Below are 25,010 nucleotides of genomic sequence, written 5' to 3'. Positions count from 1 at the left end.
CTTGATCAGAAAATTTGGGACACTGCTGAGTTACATGACATTACAGTACAAGATCTCATATGTCCTGAGTCTTGACCTTGGAAGGCTAGGGCCAAAAAGTTGGCTTTCCTTGCGGCCCACCTTTTTCTCTAATTTTGGTCTGCAAACTTAGGTTGTTAACCCTCCAGAAGAGAAGTGGCTGCTTGAACAAAGCAGTCAGGCTCAGGTTGCTGTGGTTAGATCCCCAGAACTCAAGCCAGCCAAACCTGCCCTGAAGGCATTCTGAGCCAGCGTTCAGCAGGAGAGATGGCTCAGTGGATTAAGTGCAAAAGGGCCTGAGTTCAATCCACAGTTCTGTCAAGGAAAAAAAAAAAAAAAAAAAAAAAAAAAAACATTAAAGAGCACCTCCTTGGGTGATATAAAAGCGTCTGATCTTAAATAGCATTTATGGCTGCTGAAATCTGGATGTGTTCATATTCTCCTTTGATCAGCCCCTCTCTGCTCCCTTTATTTCTAGTGGCAGCTTTCTTGATGGACTGGTTTGACTTTATTTAACCCCTTTTGGGAAGCTGAGAAGAATGTCATATATCCAACTAGCTTGGTTTTTTATTTGTTTTTTTTTTTTTTTTTTTTTTTTTTGTTTCACTAGAGGTTGACCTCAGGCCCTTGCGCTTGCCAGGCAAGCACATGTTCTACTGAGCCATCTCCATGGCCCTTTTTTTTTTTTTTTGTCCAACTGGCTTCTAAGAATTATTTTTGGCTTCCTTTTTATAACAATTACAGACTGTAAATAACCTTTTCAGGGGCAGTGGCCTTGTCCTTCCCATCTCTGTGTCCCTGTTGTCTAGTATAGTGCTGGCAACTGCTGGTGGTGGTAGCTTTCATCCAGCACTTGCCATAAATTGTTCTCACCAATTTAGTGAGAGAAATACTGTAATTATCCTCATTTTACAGATTAGAAAGCCAAAGTACAATAAGATTGCTTTCCCAAGGGTCCCTAGCAAGTTAGTAGTAAATCCAGAATGAAGTTTGAATATAGTATGGTCTAAGTAGTTTTTCCACTGTTTTACCTGTAAGCTCTTCTGAGAGATTGAAAAGTTGAGGTGTGATTCAGAATTTTTAACCACTTTTCCTGCAAATAGGGAGCCACATCTGTGAAATTTGTACATAAGTCTTGGCAGAGCTGGGAACACAGAGAAAGTCCTTAACCAGCATTATCTGACAACCCCATAAGGTACAGGGTACCATGGTTGTGGTTGTGCACACAGTCCCAGAGTCCGACTGCCCTGGGGAATCAAGCTGAGTCTCAGTTCAGTCAGAAAGTGCAGATAGTAGTTTCTATCTCAAGGGGTTATGATCTATTGAGTATAGGGTGAACTGCTTAGCAAAGAGGCTCAAGCATTTACAGCATATATGTGTGTTTCTATATCTGTATTCAAAGGAAATGTAAACCTGGGTAATCTGTCATTTTCTTCTCTAGCATTTGAACAAAACCTACAATACAGATGTTCCTCTTGTTTTAATGAATTCTTTTAATACGGATGAAGATACCAAAAAAATACTACAGAAGTATAATCATTGTCGTGTGAAAATCTACACTTTCAATCAAAGCAGGTACAAGGAGTGAAAATATAAACCATAGGGGTGCAACTCCTAAGGACTTTGCCTAGTTTATGTATAGAGGCCTCGAGATGCAGATGTGCCAAAGATCAGTGCTAGCAAGTGCCTGATGCCTTTTAAAAGCTGTTTTTCATAGATGTGATTATTATAATTAGTTTTGGTCCTGTAACTTCCAATTCTGAAAAAAGGATCTGTTTGAGAGTCTGTTCCATATCCAGAATATTTGAGGGTAATTAGGTCTTTGCTTTCTGGCAGCATATTTGGTCTGCAGGTGGGTCTGTGAAAGTCTTTCTGCATTCTGCAGTATTGTAATTCTTCCTTAGGGTAGGAATTTCCTTATCCTAAATAAGCCTGGGGTAAATAATTGTAGAGAAAATAATTTACTTTGGGGAAAGATGAAATGAATAGCAAAGAATGAGAGGATGAATTATGATAAAGCCCAGCCAAATAGAGAAGTGAAGCTTCCATGTAAGGATGACACCAGCCAGTCTGTGTAAACCTGTGGAGAAGGTGTATGTTTAAAGTTGGCCTATTAGTTGTTTTCCATGAACACTTTTTTCCATCACAGATCATTTGCGTCTGTGTTCTAGTTGGTTTTTAGCCTGCTGGTGTGCTGCTATCTTGTTTTTCTTTTGGCATTATTTACCCCTGTGCTCAGTGATTAGGAAGTAGACATCCAAGGTGTAATGAACTGCTGTTCAGTTTCTGGGGAATTATAGCCACCTGGAATATAGTATGCTTGTAGGAATAAGTAGCTTCCCCAGATTGGTTTTGGAAGAACAGCCATCGCAAAACCAAATAAATTTAATGAGATTTACTTAGTAGTTCCCTCCTCTTTAAGAGTCAAAAATCTTAGTATCTTTAAAAAATGAGGTATCTTCCCATCTGTATGACCAAGAAATTTTTTCTCAGCAACTAATCCTATGTAGGGAACAGATTTTAGATAACACAGATAATGGTTTTCTTAAATGGATTCATGTATAATTTATTATTAATAGACTTGGAAAAGGGACATTTAATTTCAATGCATTTTTGTTGAAAGTCTGGGAATGCTCAGAGTAGATATTGCAAAAGAACTTTTTCTTTTTATAGGTACCCAAGGATTAATAAAGAATCTTTACTTCCTGTAGCAAAGGATGTATCTTACTCAGGGGAAAACACAGAAGCTTGGTACCCCCCAGGTCATGGAGATATCTACGCCAGTTTCTACAACTCTGGTTTGCTTGACACCTTTATAGGAGAAGGCAAAGAATATATTTTTGTGTCTAACATTGATAATCTGGGTGCCACAGTGGATCTTTATATTCTTAATCATCTGATGAACCCACCCAATGGGAAACGCTGTGAATTTGTCATGGAAGTCACAAATAAAACACGTGCAGATGTAAAGGTAAATACGGAGAGGAAGCAGTTTAAGGATTCATGCTTTCACATTTCTTAGGTTATATGTTCTTCTAATAAAGTTTCTATTTTAAGCAGAACACATTAATTCATTAGATGACAGTGAGACAGTACTGTGTGGAATACCTTAAGTTCTACCTTATCAGTTGTGTCTCATAAATTCAAAATCATTTTTAGTTAATTTTATATAGAGAAATCTGAAGCATGTGAAGACTTTGAATAAGTTTATTCAAAACTTTAATATTCTAGTTTTTTTCTTTTATGGTCCCTTTAATGAAAACTTTTCCACAGAATATTTTTATATAACTTTTGTTCTGTCACTGTAATATCTGTGTAGCACTTGCAAAAATATGTAGTTGTTTTGGTACAAAGTACAAATTTACCTGGCATGTTGGTTGTGATATTTGATTAAATGATATAAGAATGCACTACTTTTCTACAGCAAGTAAGAAAAGCAATGTGCAAATACTGAAACATCCTGACTTGGATTTCATGTTCCTTCTAAATGTCCCCCTTTTCCTACACTGGCATGGCCTAGTGAAAGAACATTTCTAGCCTGAAGCCACTTCTTATATATACACTTGTGCATCTGTGTCTTTTCTGCACTTATCATGGAGCCATTCTGAGGAGGGCCTGGGGTGGTAGGTATAGCTGTTTGGTGGTTGGCGCTGGTTAGGAACTAAAAAATGGCTGTTCCTATAGCAGACCTTAGGAAAGAAAGGAAGATTCTGATATATTTCCAGGCCTATAATTATGGAGAAGATAATGCATATACATGGTTAAATGATACCTGGCCAATTGTCTTTGGCCTTAGCTTTTAGCTCAGATTTCTTCATATACTAGGAGACTGTATCAAAGTCTGTAACATTCATAAGGAGTTCTATAACATTCATAAGGAGTGTGTTATGGTTGTAATTAAAAAAGATATGGAATCACTCATTATTTTCTGCCTTTCTAGGGTGGGACACTCACTCAATATGAAGGCAAACTGAGACTGGTGGAAATCGCTCAAGTGCCAAAAGCACATGTTGATGAGTTCAAGTCTGTATCAAAATTTAAAATATTTAACACAAACAACCTATGGATTTCTCTTGCAGCAGTTAAAAGACTGCAGGAACAGAATGCCATTGACATGGAAATCATTGTGAATCCAAAGGTAAGCCAAAGTTGCGGCTTTCTGGGCTTTTATAGTTCCTAAGATTAGATTACACATGGACCCTTCCGGCCTTTCCCTCTGGCTTGTCTCTTCTATCAGTCACTCCTTTTTGCCTAGTCAGGCCCTCTCTCCAGTTCCTGACCCTGTCCGCAGTCTGCATGCATCCTGGTAATGTCCATCTGCCCCAGGGCTATCGTAGTCACGAGCACTGTGCTCAGAAGTGGAGGGCCTACCAGTCTTAATTATTGCTCTGAAGCACATGCATTTGGCCACAGGCGCCTTGTGTGAGTTTTCTCAACCTGTGGTTCTATTGCAAAATATAAATAATTTAGGGTGCGGTAGGTAGGTGCTTAATGTCAGTTCTCAAAGCTGTATTTGCTTTTATGGTTCTCTGAAACCACTTCTCAAATGTTAACTAGCACACATGGAACTAAATTGTGAGTTTTAGGTGACTAAAATCTGTTTCTTTTCTGTTTTCCCTTTGGTTTCTTTTAGACTTTGGATGGAGGCCTGAATGTCATTCAGTTAGAAACTGCAGTAGGGGCTGCGATTAAAAGTTTTGAGAATTCCCTAGGTATTAATGTTCCAAGAAGCCGTTTTCTTCCTGTAAAAACCACATCAGATCTCTTGCTTGTGATGTCAAACCTCTATAGCCTTAATGCAGGATCTCTGACGATGAGTGAAAAGCGGGAATTTCCTACAGTGCCCTTGGTTAAATTAGGCAGTTCATTTACAAAGGTATGTAACTGTAAAGATACAAAGATTATAAAGATATGAATGAGTAGTTTCCACTACTGAACTGTATTCTTCCACCTTTGTCATTTAAAGGAATTGAGAAAAGAAAAAGATGTACCTCCTTGTGAAACTTGACTACTGTAGAATTGAAAAGAATGTTTAAATGTGGGGACATTTTATTTCATGTTTCTTCCAAGACAGTACCACTTTCACCAGTTGGGAAAGGTTAATTCTGTACAGATATTTATTAAGCTGCGCCCACCTGCTGGGCAATGTTCTAGGTGTAGGGATTTAACAGTAAACAAAATAGGCTAAAATGTTTGTCTTCACAGCACTGATAACTCTGGTAGGGGAAGGAAAATAAAGACGTATTTTTCCAAAAATTTACATACACACTAATGGGAACTGATGCAGTCAGAAAAGAAAAAGCATCCAAGTGGGAGGGACTCCTTATTATTCTTTTTTTCCCCTGAGGAAAAAAGTATATATTTAGAATTAGCCAGCTGGACTCAGTTTAGATGATCTCAGTTTTGTTGGCAACATCTAATGCATCATAATCAGGTGCCAGTCAAACATATGCCTTCTCTCCATCAGGCCTGATTAGGGTATTGACCTTGGCAATATTGATGTCATACAGCTTCTTTGCAGCTTGTTTGATTTGGTGTTTATTGGCTTTGACATCCACAATGAACACGAGTGTGTTGTCCTCGATCTTTTTCATGGCTGACTGTGGTCAGGGGGAACATGATGACGGCATAGTGGTCAAGCTTGTTTCTAATGGGGGCGCTCTTCTGAGGGTATTTGGGCTGCCTCCAGAGCCGCAGTGTCTTGGGATGGCGGAAGGGGGGTGACATTCGTATTTTCTTTTTTGTGGCTGTGGATGCCTTTCAGCATGGCCTTCTTGGCCTTCAAAGCTTTTGCTTTAGCTTCAGCTTTGGGAGGGGGGACTTCCTTCTTTGCCTTTGGCACCATCTTGGTAAAAAGCCTCTAGGAGGGTTTTGTTTGTTTTTTGCCACTCAGGATGCCTTCAGGGCAGGTTTGGTTTGGCTTGAGGATGAGGGGATCAAACTATAGCATCCTGAGCCTGACTGCTTTGTTTCAGCAGGCACTTAAAACACCAGAGCTAATGGGCGGGTCCCCCTGTTATTCTTGAATGGGCAGGAAGGAGGGATCCAGTGCACAAGTGGGAGGGTGGAAGAGAAGCTCTCCAACTCCAGTATCAGGAGGAAAGATAATGTGCTGGGAAGACAGAGGTCAAAGGCAGTGAAAAAAAACTTTTTCCCTCAATGAAACAGGAAACAAGGTCATGTAGGACAATTTCTGGTACTTCTAAATGTAAGGAAGTAAACAGCAAAAATAGTGGTAGTTTTTATATAAAGCCCAGCTTTTGTCTTGTCTGCCTCAAGCCATGATAGTATTTTCTTTCTTCCTTTCTGTATTTAGTACAGGGTCTACAGGGTCTCACTACATAGATCGGACATGTAATTCTGTTTTCAGCCTCCCAAGCACTGGGATTACAGGCATGTGCCACCATACCCAGTTTCAAATCACCCTCTAGTGTGCTGAGCTATTTGGCCTGCCCTAGTATTTTTCTTTCTTTTCCAAGTATGTATTACAATCTGGCTTTTAACAGGATCGCAGATTATCTCTCTCTCCCTAATGCTGTGATTATAGATGTACACCACTGCCCTGGCTAGATTATCTATTTTTAAAAGCTGTCTGATTTTCTTAACAATATGGCAAATTTGTTGATTATGGGGACAGTGTTCATAATTCATGGTTTCTCTTGTATGAGATCTATATAGTAACTGCTTAATAGGTTCTTCCATGAAGTTGGCCATAAAATGTTTTAGGTCCTGTCAGTATTTTATCTATCTTGTTAATATTATTGTCTATGAATTTATTTTTAAAGCAATTTTTATGTCTCTATTTAAGGTTCAAGATTACCTAAGAAGATTTGAAAGTATACCAGATATGCTTGAATTGGATCACCTCACAGTTTCAGGGGATGTGACATTTGGCAAAAATGTTTCATTAAAGGTATGTTATGAAAATCATACTTCTTACAGCCTTAACAGGTTTCACTTTCTAGTCCTAACTTTACCTTTAAGGCATACTTCTTAGTCTGAACTAGATATTTAAAAGGTAGCTACATTTAAAAAATGAGTAGATGTAGACCTGAAAAGATTCCCACATTTGGTGGTGTTATTGTATCCAAATACACAATCTATTTAAAATACAACATAATTATTATTATAGGAATTTTGTGGAATAGAACATTTAAGTGGAAAAGCAAACACTAATAATAAAACTACTACTTCGACATGTAACATTATTTAAAAACAGGATCACAGTGTGAAATGATTGAGAGCAGGAAAAAAGCTTCATTTACACTGCACTTCTGTTAAAGGAATCTTGCCATCAGAATAAAAATATTTGTTATATTACTGTAGTACTTGGTGCTTTGAGTATCCTTATAGTCTAGTGTAATAAACAAGGAAATATGGGGGAAACTACCCACTCGGGCCCCCCTCATGTCCCTCTCTTGGACAGGAGCTTTCTTTCTCTCAATAAATATATTCTGCTCATTAAAAAAAACAGGGAAATATGGCCATAAATATTAAAACTCACAACTGATGATAAAATAGCCTTTTCATAATTAAGTTTTAAAAAATCTCATGTCCACATTTCATTTGTTTTTCCATTAAAGCAATTTGCTTTTAAATGAAGACCTTGAAAATTAAATTAAAACAATCCGCATGTTGAATTTTATTATGTATGCCATCCTCTAAAAGCCCATTTAGGACATGAAAAATGTACAGAGTTCTTTTTAAAAAATCATAAACCCTTTGTGTACCTACAAAGCAAGCATCTTTTGTTTTATGAAGATGGGATAATACTGTTGGCTTTGTAAGTAGCCCTACAAACAGGCTAGTTTGCTGTGACACAGGGCCCACTTTTCTCTTGGTACTACCTCTAACAAGAAGGCAAGGAATGCACAACTACTGGTAGGATTAGACATATCAGTGTCCCTTAATGTATTATTTCCTTTGCAGGTTTTGTGTTGCTTATAGTTATTCCATTATAAATGAAATTGTATATAAACTTGTGAACTGTAAGTAAGATAATTGCCTTGAATTGCAATTACATTCTTTTTGTTTGTCCCTGTCACTTAGGGAACAGTTATCATCATTGCAAATCATGGTGACAGAATTGACATCCCACCTGGAGCAGTATTAGAGAACAAAATTGTATCTGGAAACCTTCGCATCTTGGACCACTAAAATGAAAAATACTATGTATACTTTGTACTAATTATGGGCTAAAGAGTTTCTTACATTGTAACCTCTAAGATTCTAAAATAGGTACTTTATTATGTTACTGTACCCTGAAATTCTGATTCTTAAAGTAGTTTTCTGCTGTTAGTCTTAAGAAAAAGCACAGATGAAACAATACTTGCCTTCCGTGAAGAGAATCCTGAAGGTTATCTTAAAGTGCAGTATTGTTTCATCATAAAACTGAAGCAGTCTGCTGGAAGATCTTTTAACAGAAGCCTCACTGACAGTTATTTTGAATTGCGTGTGATTTCAACAATAAAGAGGTGGAGCACTACATGTGTACACTTTGTCTTTTTAATGCTAACTTTATTAATTGACAAAATAAAAGGATTTATTTCCTTTTAGACTATTTAAAAATGCACTACTTAGGTAGCAAACCTAGGTTTTTCATTTCTACAAATGTTAAACACATTATTTCCATAGGAATTAAACTTGAATGTATTTAGTATCTTTCATTAAGTCTTAAAGCTGGGATATCTGCCATGCTTTTCATAGACTCTCCATTTACTTAAAATGATTGTTTCTTTTCCCAGCTGCAGGGGTGGGGTGGGCAGAAGCAAGTCATTTCTTTCACATCCTTGTACAGTGGAGCAGGAAGATAGCTTTTTAAGATGTTCCCATTCCTTAAGTAAAGCTATACTTCTTGAAGTTTACTTGTCAGTGAAAAATGGTCATGAATAACCTGCTAAATCATCTGCTGGTGATTAAATTTATACCTTTTCTCTTAGAATCAAGCTATATTTTCCAGTTTTTCCATACTTGTTTTCAGTGGGCTACTTGTTTGAAATTAACTGTATACTGCACCATTAAAGAAAGTTGTCCTTTAAAGTCTTGTAATTTTTTACAACTTTTATTTTAGACAATTTTAGAACCAATGACATACCTCTGTAATGATAAAGGAAAGAAAGTATCTTTCCTTTTGAGAAACAAAGACACAAAATAAGACTTTTATACATAATCATCACAAGATTAGGCACTCTGACAGGGTTAGGCAAGATTCTTGGTGTGAGGTGAGGCACAGGCACTTTCATTTGTAGAGTGCTGCTGAGTCTAATTTTTAATTTTAAAGATAAATATTATAAAATTCTTTAAATAACTTACTCATCACCAGATATTTCTATAGTATAGCAGTCTATATTTTAAAAGTTCCATTTCTCCCTGGTCTTCCCTCATATACATATCCAAAGTAACTTCTAATGGGGAGGGGCTTCATATGTTATCTGTTAAAATGAGAACTAATAAGTAGGCACAGTATGCAAATACTACCTGTGCTAGAAAAAAAGTAGGGGAAAAAACCCAAACCCTTCATAGGTTCTTTCATAAAAAATACAGCTATTAAAGTATAGCCTTCTGTATACCATTTCTATAAAGTATTTAAATTACTAGTTGCATAAATAAATGCCATTATCTTATTCTTTATTACCTGTAATCAGCCTTACACATATTTAGACCATTCTAGAAGGCCTTACCCAGTTGACATATGGTGGTGGAAGAAAGATTAAATATGAAACACAAAGCCTATAACTTGACAGTGGTCACTAAAACAAAAATTGAATTTCTAAATCAAAGCAATCAAAAGATGTTTATTTTTTTATAGAAAGATCTGTAAAAAAATAATTTTTTTCAAACAGCTTTACTTTTATAGAGAAAACTTTCTACAGAGGTTGACTAAGATTTTAATATTTTAAATTGTACCATCATTAAATAAGGTGGGACACCATATGAATTTCATTGCACTGGAAGAAATGCAAAGCATTTTTAATATAAAGTATACAGAGCATTCTAGTCAACTACAGCTGTGTTACAGCTATGTGTTCTTTTGGATTTGGTCCAAAGAAACCTGAGTCTGTTTCCAGAGAGAATGAAAAATGTTATAGACACCTGATCAATTACTCCTCACTGAAGGATGCACAAAAATGGCATTCCTTGGAGACCCCACTTGAATCCAGTTTCCCAACACTGATACTTTCCTTTTCCCTTCCCCCACCTCAGTTCACTTTGTGTTCCAGGTTCAGTTCTCAAAACACAGGTATTCAGATTTTCTTCAGAAAGACCCCATGGTCAGAGATGAGCTACCCAGATGGCTAGTATGTCATCACCTCTTCTGTTCCCAGATCTCAGCCATATTTAGGTCCAAATCTTTAAGGCCTTTTAAGGCTTGAAGATTTCCAGTGTAAAAGGCTACATCTGCTGTGACCAACCTAAACATTGGAGAGAAAGTTATTTTTAAAACTCACATTTTATATTTGAATAATGAAAGGAGCAATTCTCATTACTATCTGAGCTGCCAGAATATTAATTAAAATTCTGAATTTCTATGGACAAATGTGCAGATACCTCTTACTCAGATTCCTGTCATAGTAATCCTTTTAACACTCTATTTCAGTGATATTTGGAAATAAAAAGAAATAAACCAATACATGCAGCAATTTCAAGGTAAATTCTGCCCAGTAAAGAAATTTATCTTAAAATAGCATGAAGTAAAATACGGAGAAAATAAAGTTTGAAGTTTCTTTATTAGATATCATTACAGTATATCTGTGTGACCAAAACAAAACAATAGGCCTGGTGTCCTGAGCATCATCTCAAGGAGTTAAGTGAAAGCTGGGGCTCATGTACACATGCAATAGGTGACCTAAAAGTGGATACAAAGGGCTGAAGATGTAAGTTCAGTGGCAGAGTGCTTGCTAGCATGCTTGGGGCCCTGGATTTGATCCCCAACACCCAAATCCAAGCAGAATAAATGCTGCTGATAATACAACATGATGAAGAGTACTTTTGTGTTCTGAGTGGTCACACCAGTGCCTAAACCTGAAAAATACTTGACACTTAAGTAAAATTTTCAAATTTTGACTTTGAAAAATGTATTTTTTAAAAACTGTGATAAATCCTTATTTGCTAATGTTATATTAGCCATCTCATGTCTTTTTCATAGCAGTTATAAGGTTCAGGATTTTTAAAAATGAATTATTAGAAGATTAAAAAATAAGTATATAAAACAATTTAAAATAGATTTTTGTGTAAATGGTCTTGGAGTTTGAAATCAGGGCCTCACAAATGCAGGCCAGGCAAATGCTCTACCAATCAGTTACAAACCCACCATAAACAAGCAGATTTTTAAACTGTTATAAAAAGGAAAAATACTTTGTGTGTGCACATGTGCATGCACATGTATGGGGTGGGGTGGGGTTTAGGGCTCTGCATTTATCTCCGTCCATGGCCCTTATGCATCATCTGTATTTGGAGACAAGGTAGCACAGAGCTGCATAGGGTGGACTCAAACTTTCAGTCCTCCTGCCTCAGCCTCTTAAAGAGTGCTGAGATAACAGTCTGGTCATCACACCTGCAAGGGTTAATTTTTTAAAATTAATGACTACAGAGTAAGAATGACCATGTATATAATACCTCAAAACCAAGAACTTTATGCACAATTATTTCCAGGTCTGGATGTCTATACACACATCTTTGACCAAGGACCAAAATTTAAAAAATGGATGAAAGATCTAAATATTAAAATAATCTGCTGGAAGATAGGAAAAACCTTTAAAGACAGACATAGGCAAGAAGTTTTGACTAGAACCTCAATTGTGAAAGAATAATATGAAGAATCAACAAATAGAATCATATCAAAAGCTACACAGCAAAAAAAACCAGCAGAGTGAAAAGACAACTATAGAATAGGAAACATTTTGCCAGTGATTCTTCAGCAAAGACTAATATGTAGAATATATAAAAAAATCAGACTCCCCCCAAAAAAAAACCCAATCAAAAAATGGGTTATTGAAATAGAAGTACAGTGGCCAGTAAGTATATGAAAAAATGTTCAACATCTTTGGCTATCAGAGAAATGCAAATTCAAGTAACACTGACATTCTATCTTAAGAATGGCTACAATAAAGAAATCAAGTAACATGTTGGTGAGGTTGTGAGAAAGAATCTTACATTTTTGTTGGAATTGTAAATTAGTATAACTATGGAAATCAAGAGATTTCCCAAAAAATGAAAACTACAAATTCTATTTGACTCAGCTATTCCCCTTCTAAGTAGCTTCTGAAAAGATTTAAAAATATTACAGTGATATAGGCAGACCCATGTTTATAGCAGTACAGCTCAAACAGCTAAAAAAAGTGACTATCCACCAACAGATGAATGAATAAAAGAAACATGGTATAAAACTTATATACAATGGAGTACTGCTTTGCCTTAAAGAACAAGAAATTTGAGTCACCTTGACACCAGGTTAAGTGAAGTAAATCAGACATACTCTTCAATATCACATGATTTCTCTTACATGAGAAACCCAAAGCATAAAGAGTAAAATAAAAAACAGACAATAGGAGGTAGAGTGATAGGTCCTTTGCGAATGTGAAGGGGACTAACAAATGGAAGGCTGGGGAACTGGAGGGAGGCTGTAAAAAAAATTGTTATGTATATGTACAAACTACCTACTACAGTGAACTGTCATCCCTATGTATTGTAAATATACTAACAAAACTTTGAAAAAAGAAAAATATTTTTGAACTTTACAAATGAGAAAATAAAATATTGTAATGAATTTTACTTTTAGTAGTGTATCAACAGAGTGGGACTCCATTGTCAAAAATGAACAGAGTACTACTATATATAAAATGATCAGCTTTCAAACTTGGTCTCAAAATAATTCACTAGTAGTCACTTGATGATTTAGGGGACATTTACTTAAGGGATCCTTGTCTTGCAAGTAAACTACAATAAATAATGGTAGGAAAAAAAGAAACTCCTAGTATTAGGGAGAAAAACAGTCCAAAATTCAAATAAATGTTGCATGATATATTTTAACCATGAATTATGTTCTAATAATCAACAGTGTTATAATGATAGAATTTTAAAATACATAGAAAGAATTGGCTTGGGACCTGACACAGAGCACAGTTCATTTTCACTAAGAAAAACAGATTTCTACCTGTCCAGTTCCCAGAGCAGCTCCTCTACTGACATGGAAATGACCCAAACAAAGTATCACTAGAGATCATTGATCTGTTACATTTAAAGTAAGAGATCTGGGGGATGGGGAGATAGCTCAGTAGAATAATGCTTCCCTGGCAAGCATAAGGGCCTGAGTTCAATCCCTGGTTCCACCAAAAAAATAAAAAATTTAAAATAAGAAATCTTACCAGAGTTGGAGAGATAGCTCAGTGGCATACGTATATGCCTGGCAAGTGCAAAGTCCTCAGTAAAAACAAGAATGAAAACAAACTTACCTATTCCAACCTGTCTTGTTTCTGGCCTTAGTGATGGTCTAACCAAATAAATACATTTCAACAGTCTCTTAAACCATTCAGTCCTGATTCTTCTGAAGTAAATAAGTGATTTGTGTGTGTGTGTGTGTGTGTGTGTGTGTGTGTGTGTGTGTGTGTGTGTGTGTATTTTAGGGAACAGTCTACAGGGTGTTCAGGGTCTCAGTACTAGATCGGACTCATAGTGATCTGCCTGTTTACAGCCTCCCAAGAGCTAGTGATCTTAAATTCCAAGTTGCAAATCTATGTAATGCCTACCAAGCCATTTTGTAAGTGGCCTTCACAGTTGCAAAAATAAGATAATAAACAACATTTAGATAGCACCTGATTAGTTTTAAATAACTTTCACTTAGACCTTTTCACTTCATAATTACTGTACTGAGTAATTATGGATTACTGGATTGCTGTACTGAGAGAAATGTAACAGTATTAACCTAGATTATAAATAGAAAATTTGAGTTTTAGAATGACTTAGTGTATGCAATTGGGCCTAGGGTAGATGAGTATATTGGTAGTGCTCTCGGTCTAGGTGGTTTACAATTATACCTTTAACTGGATTAATTAGTTTAAGACAAAGAACAGGGAGCCAAATTTTGCTCAGTCTGCAAAGTACAAAAGTAGACTTTATTTTGATCATTTCATGACTACTCATTTGGTTTAGAACCAAGGAAGAAAAAGGGTTATTAGGCACATTTGATTTCTAACAGAGTTAGTTCTCCTGCTTTTAATTTAATTTTACTAATAGGCCACTTATAATCTAAATATATCTTGCCTATAAAAGAGAATGTAGTTTTTCAGATGCCTAATGTCAAAGTGATTCAAATTTTATGTATTCTGTACATCTCACAGGTAAACAAATACCAGTGCTCCATGCATAGAAGACAGTTCCCGGGCCTATGAGATGTATGTTTTGACAGATATGTCCCATGAGGAAACAAACAGGTGATCTTTAATATTTTGTAAAAGAAGAAATACAGCAATGTTTCAATATTTAATGAAAACTGTAAGTTCTGGATTGCTGTGCTGCATGGGAAGAAAGGTGTTATAAACATCCTTAATACTTGTACTACAACTAACTTACAAATACCACTGGACTTATACACTTAATGTCTCACCCTTTATCAGATGGCAGACTCTGATAAGAATTTTTTTTTATTTGAAACTCATCTATGAAATGATCTAACTAGACAGTAGCACACACCTGTAAACTTGGAAGACTAAGGCAACAGGATTACAAGTTTGAGGCCAGCCTAAGCAACTTAATGAGATTCTATTGCCCACTCCCCCAAAAAATAATGGGGGCAAATGTCAATGCTCCCTGGGTTAATTCCCTGTACCACCCAGGGAGGAAATAGATGTAAATCACTATACTTTTGGTGATGGTATGGTAAATACATCAATATTGAAAGAAAAGCATCAAAACCCCAAAACTTTCTAGTAAAAGGAAAAATTAAGGATTCTAACATGGCCAATAGGAGGAGGTGTATCTTGGGTGGAGGGATAGCATGGAAATCTGTGAAGGGAGCTCGAATGGCAGGTCCCTGCTGGAAGGTGACAAAGAACTAGGTGTTAAGCAAACTATACCACATCCTCTTCTTTCCAAGTTAATTGAGGTGGTCAGATCTTGGGACACAAAAATGTTCTACAGCTGGTTATACATAAAGCAAGGCTTGCAACCACGTGGAGACTGACAACTCGCCCAACTCCCAGGCAGGCACTTCAACAGCACAAGAGGGAAAACTGGCTTGACTGCCTGCAACTGGACTAAGGCTGGGGGGGCCTGCCCATTAGCTCAGGTGTTTAAGTGCCTGCTGAAACTAAGCAGTCAGGCTCAGGATGCTGTGCTTTGATCCCCTCATCCTCAAGCCAAATCAGACTTGCCCTGAAGGCATCCTGAGTGGCCAAAAAAACGCCCAAAAAACTCCTTCTGGACTAAGGCTACAGTTTGAAGACAACTATGTGGCATTTTGGCTTTATGGAAAAGTGGCTAGGAGGAGTTTTTTGTTTGGTTCCTTGCTTGTTTTTCTGGGTTTTCTTTGGTTTTTGTTTTTTCCCTTTGGTTCTTGTGTCTATTAATATTATTCTAAATTTTTTCTTTATATTTTTTTCCTTTAATATGCTCTCTATTGGTCTTCTTTTTGCTCTTTAACTTTCTTCTTTATTCTACTTCTCACTCATTTTCCCTCTCACCTTGACTTCCCTCTCTTCCTCAGCTCTCATGACACATATACATGCAATTCCTGTATATGTATGAAGAGAAGAAAAATAATCAGTGCTTTAACTTGATGCCATTCATGGTCACATAACCATTAACAGAATTATATGCTTAGGAGATCCACACAAGACTAGCTACAAATGTATTAACTGGTTGCGACAATCTCATATCTTCTCTCAATTTCTAATTACACTTCCCTCTCACTGCACGCTTCCTCCCACCCTTGACAAATATTCTTTCATTCCCTTCAACACTAGCCCTTTACTCCAGCTATAAAATAGCTCCAGTGGAACACCACCTTTTCTTTTTAAGCTGCTAACATTTATTCCCCTTTCTTTTTACTAATTTATCTTTTTCTTTTCCCCTTTCTTTTTCCTTTCCATGTCCTTCTACATCCCAGACCAAGTGCTAATAGCATAGTATAGGCTCTAAGAGGCAACGATAAAAGGACAAGATTGTCAAAACAAATTATAATGTTCATGATTGATACATGGTTAGATCTGTGGATGCTGTTATAACTCCCAATAGGAGTTTCTCTACTTAAAACACAATGACTGTGTCCAACCCAATTGAACTGAACAGGTTTGATTGGTACACAATATCTCTTGACAAATAAAGCCAAGATCACATCACTGGAACACAAAACCCAACTAAAGAGATCTTTATACTAACAATAAAGCCTCTTATTTGACCTTAACCCTCAGGACCCACACCCAAACCAAACCAAACCAAACCAAACCAAACCAAACCAAACTCTAACATGTAAAAACAAGGCAACACAATGTCTCCAATGAATCCAAGCTCTTTGAAAGCAAGGGGAGCTAATGGTGTGGAAAAAAATACCAGGTAGCTGAACTGTAAAAATGATCAAAGAGGAAGCAAAGAAACTTGGTGAGCTCAAAGATAACATAACCAAACAGACTGAATGTAATTGAAGATCAAATAGAAAATCAGAAGTGCTAACCAAAGCCATTCAAAATGATGACCAATTTATATATAAAAAAAAAAGTTGATGAAAAGGTACCAAACAAATCCCTGAAATAAAGAATTCTATTGAATATATGAATAACAGACATGACAACAGAGAGAGTATCAGACTTTAAAGACAGATAAAAAGTACAAGGCTATATTTAGAGATACTTTAAGGGCAAGAGAAGAGCAAGAAAATTGCTCCAACAGCTACTAGATGAAGACTAAGACTAATTACAGTCAGAGATTAGAGAGCAGATACACACACACACACACACACACAATCTGCTTAGAGAAATCATACCAGAAAACTTTTCAAGAATGGCACAAGAACTCAATTATACAGGTAAGTGAGAGATACCAAACTCCAAATAATTATGAGAGAAGAAGCATCATAGCTGATGTCCCACAATTCCAATGCAAAAGCTATTAAGAGAAAAGCCCAAAAAAAAAAAAATTATAAACCCAATAGGGTCACATCAGACTTTTCAATACAAACTTTAAAGGCCAAAAGAGCTTGATTGAGGTGTTTCAAACACTGAAAGAAAACAACTTTCTTTCTTTTTTTCTTCCAGTATCAGGGATCAAACTCATCACCTTCTTCTTGCCATGTAGGCACTTAACCCACTGAGCTATCTCCCCAGCCCAAGAAAACAACTTTCAACACAGACTAACGTATACTGCAAAACTATCTTTCAAAACTGATGGAGGAATAAGAATATTCCATGTCATAGAATACTCCAAGAAATTCATGACCACCAAATCAAGTCTCTAAATACAATTCTCAAGGATGAAACCAATAAAAAGTCTAATGGACCGAATATATGAACTAGACTGAGCAATCAAGGAAAATAAACAAATCTACAACAGAAAAATAACCACTGCCCTACATCAAAAACCAGAAAAGGACCCAACTAAAAATCTACAATACCTTAATAAACATAGATACAAAAATTCTCCATAGGATAATGGCAAACAGAATGCAACGAATCATCATGAAGATCACAAATCATGACCAAGTAGACTTTATCCCTGAGATGCAAGACTGGATCAATATACATAAATCAATAAATGTAATGCATCACATAAACAGAAACAAGACCAGATCTCAACAAGTTTAGAAAAAGCCTTTGACAAAATCTAACATCTACTCACGATAAAAAAAATCTTGAAGAAAATAGTACAGAAAGGCCTTATCTCAATGTGATAAAAGTGATTTATAAAAAAGCCTACTGCCAAAAGCACAGTACATGGGAAAAACTGAAAGCTTCCCTCTAAAGTCAGGACCAAGATAAGGATGTCTACTATCAACACTCCTATAGTTCTTAACATATTAAACAGAGCAATCAAACAGAAAAAAATTAAAAGGAAATATGTAGGAAAGGAAGAAGTCAAATTCTCATTATTTATAGATGATATGATCCTCTACATAAAAGACTCCCAACACTGCACCAAAGATTCCTAGAATTAATAAAAGGAGGAGGAGAACAAGGAGAAGAGAAGGAAGAAGAGAATGAGGAGGAGGAATAGGAAGAGGAAAAAAAAAAACAAATTTAGCAGCGCAGAAGGATACAGAGTAAACAAGCAGAAGTCAATATCATTCTTGTATACCAGTAATAAACTCAAGAAAAAAGAACTTAGGAAAACAATACCATTCACAATAGTATCAGAGGGGCCAGAGAGATAGCTCAGCAGCATAGCGCCTGCCTGCCAAGTGCAAGGTCCTGAGTTTGATTCCCAGTACCACAAAAAAAAAGAAAGAAAATGCACAATAGTATCAGAAAAAACCAATTAGAAATTATCCTAAGCAAAGAGGTACTCAGAAAAAAGGAGATTTAAGAAGACATCAGAGAATGGAAAGATATTCTCTGTTCCTGAATAAACAAACGGGGTTGGAAATAGAAAATGTCACCAAAAAAATGAAAGAAACTGTCCCCCCCCCAAAAAAAAAAAAAACCTGTCATAAACTAACAGTGGAAGTGTAAACTTGATACAGCCACTGACAATACCTAGAAGAAGAAAAATGTGCATATAGTTATAAGTAACTATGCTGTAGAAATGATCTCAGTATTGCACAGATATAAAAGTTTCTTTACTATGGCAGGTTGTGATGGAAAAAAGTAATGGTGTGTAACTCTATCACCAGAGGAAATGAACACTTAATGTGATTAATTACACAGCCCTCAAAAAAGGACTGCATTCATCTTTGGTATCCTGATTTCAAGACCTCCCAAAAGCTGTGGATGTTCAAGTCCCCTAAAATGGCACATTATTTGTATATAAGCTATATACATCCTCTAACACTACATAATTCAAGATTACTTGTAATATACTGAATATGATATAAATGTTCTATAAATAGTCATTATACCTTATTTCTTAGAAAAAATGAAAAAAATCCATATATTTTCAGTACAATTGTTTTCTTTTTTCTTTTTTTGTTTTGTCTGCAGTTGGAACCTGCAGATATGGACAGCCAGCTGTTCTTCCATATACCAAAACACATAAATCAGTAACGATGTCAAATAGGAAAAAGTAGTTACTTATGTCCAATATACCATACAAGCAAATTACAAAATAGCACATGTTTTTCATTATGCAGAGAAAATAAATAAGGAGTCAAAGGATACAGATCAAATGATTCCAAAAGGTTGCGAGAAAAGGGAATGGAAGAAGAAATGGACTGTCAAAATGTACTTCAGCTTCATTTAGAATTCCATTTTTAAAGTTATTTTAAAAATATGACAAATATTTTTAAGTAAAAAATTTTTTCAAGTAAAAATGAAAAAGCTAATGATTAATTCTGGGAAGCTAGAATATAAATATTTTATTTTCTATACATCTCTATATTTGAAAATTATCTTTAAATAGACAAAAAGAAAACTACATTAAAAGTATATGATAGGAGAGAGAGAGAGAGGAACAGGAAGCAATTGCCCAATATTCAATTGGGCTTTTCCTTAGAGTAGATAAAATGTTTTAGATATAGATATGATGGTTGCACTACATTCTGAATGCATTAAATGCCACAGAATTGTTCATAATAAAATCTGATATTAACTAAGTTTCACTTAAAATAAAAAAGGAAAAAGTATATTTTTAGAGTGATTTTTAGAAACAAAACTTCTTTAAAGCAGTTTGTTATGTTCTTGCTATAGCATGGATGTTTTCAGAGGTACCTAACTTCCAAGAGATCATTCAAAAGCTTGACTTGACCTACATAGAATTTCTGTAAGTTAAGCAATAATAAAGATCTCTAAGATAATATTGATCCCCAACAAGCTGTGTTTTTTTTAGAAGTAAACTTTATTTTTTTTCACAGCTGATTAATAGGACAGTTTTGATAATACATTGTACATTGTTATCTTCTTAGTGGTTATCCACAGTACAAGCAGCAGACAGGATATTCTGTCCAAACACTGTTAGTACAACTCTTTCTTCTCTTTGAATTAAGTGAAAGTAGCTGTAAATTTATCCTATTTTGTATATATAAATACAAAATGATCATTCCTTTGTATCTTTTTTATTGTCAGAAGTGAATATTCTATTGGCATCTAAATTTTATAGGTGTTTCAATTCAACTAAACAATCTAACACTGTCTAGCAGTCTCTAATATTAGTGGGTTATCCTCAGAAGTTATTGAATTGAGCCTTTTACAGCTCATCCTATTAATATGGCTTTACTTTATATACCTCGTTTTTATACTTTTCTGCTGGATGGTCAAACTAGCTGTGTTAACAAAAAAAATAATAGCAATATGGTAGGTTGGATGCCTCAGAATCACTGATCTGAAAACTGCCAACCAATCTACCCAGCTTTAGCTACGGAAATTAAAATATGGGTATGAGCTCCAGTGTGTCTTAAGATACTTGCTTTTTGATTTTTTTTTTTTTTTTTTTTCTGAACAGTTGGTTCAGGGCACAATACACATCTGTAGAATCCCTAAGTTCTTAATATGTGATTATCTTTTCAAAAGAAAGTTCAACAGCAGGTACCATATGTATGTGTTATTTGTATCACTTGACATCAAGTAGAAAATTCATGTAGTGTGGTGATCTTAATGTTGTACTAAAAACATTCTTAATGTTCTGTTAATGCTGATTTTCTTAGGGTTACAATTTTACAAATATTCCATTATTTTTAGAGATTTGTGCCAAAGAATTTAGGGTTTAAACCTCATGGTAATTGTGGTCTACTTTTTGGATGTTTGATAAAAGGAACGTGCGTGTGTGTCTGAAGGGTATAAGGAGAGAAGGAGAGAGTGATAAGAAAAATGTAATGAGGTTTTAACCATTAGCAAATCTAAATGAGCTAGATGAGAGATCCTCACTGTTATACTGGCTTTAATTCTTTTGTGGCTCTGAAGTTGATTTGATTTAATTAATTACAGTACTGCAAATTAAACCTAAGACCTCAAACTCTCACTGAACTATCTCCCTGAATTTTTTGAAAACAAGAATTCTTTAAGTACAATCAGGTAATAATGCAAACTAAACACTTCAAATAGTTTTTTTGTTTTTAATTAATTTGGTGTATTATTTGTTGTTTAATAGCAAAGCCAAATTCTGACCCCAAAATACATTTCTCTAAAATTCATTTCCATAATAGCCTGAAATTTCTTTAGCATTTAAGAAAACACAATATATTCTTTAAAATAAATTGAAGAGATACAGCCTATAACCCCAACTACTTGGGAGACTGAGGCAGAAGGATCATAAGTTCAAGGCCAGCCCAGGTAACTGGATTTAGTGAGACACTGTCTCAAAGTAAAAATATTTTTTAAGAGAGCTGAGAAGTAAAGTGGTTGTCTAGCATGGATGAGGCTATGGGTTCCATGTTCAATACTAAAAACAACCAGGTAGGTAAGGAAGTGATCATTTATAAACCACTTTAAAATACACACACACACAGCACGAAGGACAGAATGAGGAATGCAGAGAGAGATCACTTCTATAAGGGGGAAAAAAAAAGGCAAAAGACAATTTACAATTTTGGTTTCCAATTATGATTACAGTAAAAAAGAACAGCATAAAGAATAAAGATCAATAGTTAAAGTAATTCAATATGGAATATATTATAAAAATATATTAAAAATCATACCCATTTTGAGGTCCTCCATCATTTATCACATTTAAGTGACTCAACTGCTTTTTCAAGTGAAGTTTGTAACTTGCATTAATTCTTAAAAATAACATCTAGAAAAGAAATAAAATTTAAATTTCTTAAAGATCTCCTGAAATAGAAAATATAAGTAATTGAGTTAGCAATATTATCTGGAGAATGTATTTTTAAAAAACAAAACAGGGCTGGGGAGACAGCTTGATGGTGTAAGCACCTGCCTGGCAAGTGCAAGGACCCAGTGGGCACAAGCCCACTATGTGACATGCCAGCCCTGGAATCACGGGTGTCCCATGCAGGCCACTGAAACCAGGCATGGTGGCACACCTGTAATCCCAGCACTAGGGAGGCTGAGACAGGAAGATCACTACAAGTCTGAGCTGTATAGTGAGACCCTGTACCAGATGAATAAATAAGTAAAAGATTAAAAAAAAAAAAAAATTGACATATACTTTCAGAATTTCTCTGAAAGTATTTAACTTCAACCTCACTGGTTTTCCTCAGTTGGAAAAAAGCTCTTTCTTGTCCTCAGTAGTAATTTTTTTTCTTTTTTAGAAATAAGACTACCTTTCTGTAGATTGAAAGGATTCCTGTACGCTTTGTAAGTGTGGTAAACTATGATAGGTAAAAAGAACAAAAAGTAGTGAAACATTTTATAATATATTAACTAGAAACTTGATAGAGAAAAAAAAGACATTGACAAGACATAACTTTATATTAATAAAATCATTTCAAAGTATTTTATTACTCTTATATGCAGATCTTCAATGCAGTGGCTCACCAATTCGCTGGGAAACAACAGATTTTTTTTTTTTTTTCTTCCTCGAATGCCTTCAGGGCACTTTTGGCCAGCGGGAGAGTTGTGAGGTTCGAACTCCAGCAACCTGAGGCTGACAGCTTTGTGGAAGCAGCCACTTAAAGGACTGAGCTAGGGCCAGGCCCCCCAAACAACAGATTTATAATCATATATAACTATGTATTTTCTATAAAAAATGTGTATATACAATCACAGAAATTTTGTATAGTTTTGGTATTCAGGTAGCAATTAATGACATAAAATATATAGTAATTTTGTTTGGTTGTTGCTTTGTTTTTTGAGTCTCAGTATGCAGTCTAAGCCACCCCTGAACTCACTAGGTAGCCAGGCTAGCCTTGAGCTTCTTATCCTCCTACTTCAGTTTCCCAAGTACTGAGATTATAGGCATGTACTTTTACTCCAGCAAAACCTATTAACTTTTATGAGGCTTTGACAAGAGTATCTTTAAATTATGATGCAGATAAAAATATGAAGTATCTATATAACCAGCTACATGATCTGGCTGTTTTCCTCTTAAGTTACTTAGATAACAAGTACAAAAGCTCAGAACATCAGCAGTGAGGGATTTTGCATGTGGAATGAAAATAATGGGTTGATTAGGAAGAAATCAAAAGACCCAGTGGATAAATCATATCTTATATTCCCCCTCGGATTTCAGTGTACCATAAGAGAGCAGGGAGAGATTTAATCATGAAGTTGGTATAATTAATAAGAAACCTAAAAAATATGAAAAAATTATTATATCTAGTATAGGACAGAAGTATGAGAGATATGAGAAGGAAGGCCATTAGGTGAAAGAGTAGGCCCATCTACTCCTAAAACCATTTCTATGTACAATTAGACACAAACCAAAGTAAACTTGTTCAAATAGCAAAAATCCCAGTGAAATTTAAATTCATTTATACATTAAACAACTAGGCTTATAACATCATTAGTCACTCTACAACTAGGCTTTAATGAGATTACCTGATATAAAAGTACTAAGTTAGAGTAAAGACTGGGGGAAAAAAGAAATGTTGGAACCTTCAAAGTTTCAGGAGGGAAAAAAAACAATATAGTGTGTGTGTGTGTGTGTGTGTGTGTGTGTGTGTGTGGCCAGTAAAGAAAACTAACATTTTGGAGGGAACACTTGCAAGGGAGACAGGGAGAATACTTCATAGGTGAGAGGTGTCAAAGACCTTTCTTTTCCTATGTTTTTCTACTATAGATCATTTATGTCAATTCAATAAATTCTAACAGTCAAGCAGATTGATCACTGGTTATGTGCGTTCTTATTAACTCCATCCCTAACTCTTTATATATCCAGTATGGATTACAATTACAGCGAATTAACATATTTTTACTACTCATTGATAAAAGCCAACTCTGATTTTCAAACTAATAATGAGTGATGTAAGTAGAATCTGAAACCTCTAATGGGCAAATGAAAAATCTACTGACCATGTAGCAAAGTTATAGCTTTCTCCTCTCAGAACAAAGGGCAGTTAGAAAATTTTAAATATCTTACACTAATACAAAACCTAAAAAGAGGTAAGATCATACTAGAACACAAACTAAACTTATGACAAAAGCATGTAAAAATATACCAATCTGCATGGATAGTACAGTATATGTCATATATATATATATATATGAGTAGTTCAGGGAATTACTACTCACCTGTGTTTGTTCTTCTGGAAGAAGATCAAATATAGCTTCATGCATTTTTGCCATTTGTTTACAAATATTCCTGAAGCAGGCCGAAGGTACAGGAGCTTTCACCTCATACTAACAGAGAAAAATAATGAGAATTATGCTAAGGTACTTTGGATTGTATTATTGTCTTCACTATTCTCAAGATGCACACTTAATTTTATGAGGAAATGTCAAATTATATTCTAAACTGGCTGGACCATTTTACAATACCACTAGATATATATATATATATATATGAAGACTTTAATTTCGCTAAAACTTGTTTTTTAAAAAAAGCTATTCTAGTGAGTATGAAAGTGTTATTTCATGTGGTAACATCTTTACCCCTCTGTACTGATAAAAAGTGCCTCCTTAATTCATGTCTACTTGGTACTTCTTGAGGTCATAGTGGATTAGTGTGCCTGATATCCATTGATTAGTGTCATTAGTATTATTTTATTTATTTATTTATTTTTTACTTTTACTTATTTGGTACAGGGTCTCCCTATGTAGCTTGGACTCATAGTAATTCTCCTGTCTCAGCCTCTTCAGCATTGGGAATACAAGTGTGTATCACCACACACAGTTCAGTGGCCAGCATGGAATGAGGTACCAGGGCCCGCATGGCATGTGGTATGGGGGACCAAACCTGGGTCCTTGCACTTGCCAGGCAAGCTCCTAGATTGCAGAGCTATGTCCCCATCCCTAACT

At 35.5% G+C, this 25,010-nt stretch overlaps 2 protein-coding genes across 5 annotated transcripts in view; one reads left to right on the top strand and one right to left on the bottom strand.

Annotated features, from left to right (window-relative positions):
- The window catches only part of Ugp2 (UDP-glucose pyrophosphorylase 2), a 43,251-nt gene extending 34,964 nt beyond the window's left edge, over positions 1-8,287 (top strand). The window contains exons 6-11 of the mRNA XM_023720852.1: positions 1,460-1,593; positions 2,692-2,989; positions 3,959-4,156; positions 4,652-4,894; positions 6,827-6,931; positions 8,068-8,287. Of these exons, the coding sequence (XP_023576620.1) occupies positions 1,460-1,593; positions 2,692-2,989; positions 3,959-4,156; positions 4,652-4,894; positions 6,827-6,931; positions 8,068-8,175 (1,086 nt within the window). The 3' untranslated portion in view covers positions 8,176-8,287. The remainder of the gene's footprint in view (positions 1-1,459; positions 1,594-2,691; positions 2,990-3,958; positions 4,157-4,651; positions 4,895-6,826; positions 6,932-8,067) is intronic.
- A 776-nt stretch (positions 8,288-9,063) lies between these two features.
- Vps54 (VPS54, GARP complex subunit) overlaps positions 9,064-25,010 on the bottom strand; it is a 114,151-nt gene continuing 98,204 nt past the window's right edge. For all 4 annotated transcript variants that reach the window (XM_004636157.3, XM_004636158.3, XM_023720834.1 and 1 more), the window contains exons 21-23: positions 24,285-24,392; positions 21,791-21,885; positions 9,064-10,430 (exon numbers count right to left, since the gene is read on the bottom strand). In XM_004636157.3, the coding sequence (XP_004636214.1) occupies positions 10,325-10,430; positions 21,791-21,885; positions 24,285-24,392 (309 nt within the window). In that variant the 3' untranslated portion in view covers positions 9,064-10,324. The remainder of the gene's footprint in view (positions 10,431-21,790; positions 21,886-24,284; positions 24,393-25,010) is intronic.

This window comes from Octodon degus, unplaced genomic scaffold (assembly GCF_000260255.1).
Source record: "Octodon degus isolate 3935 unplaced genomic scaffold, OctDeg1.0 scaffold00078, whole genome shotgun sequence".
Classification (NCBI taxonomy): Eukaryota; Metazoa; Chordata; class Mammalia; order Rodentia; family Octodontidae; genus Octodon; species Octodon degus.
The sequence above is the reverse complement of the archived record's forward strand: the minus strand, read 5'-3'. Positions and strand labels throughout refer to the sequence as shown.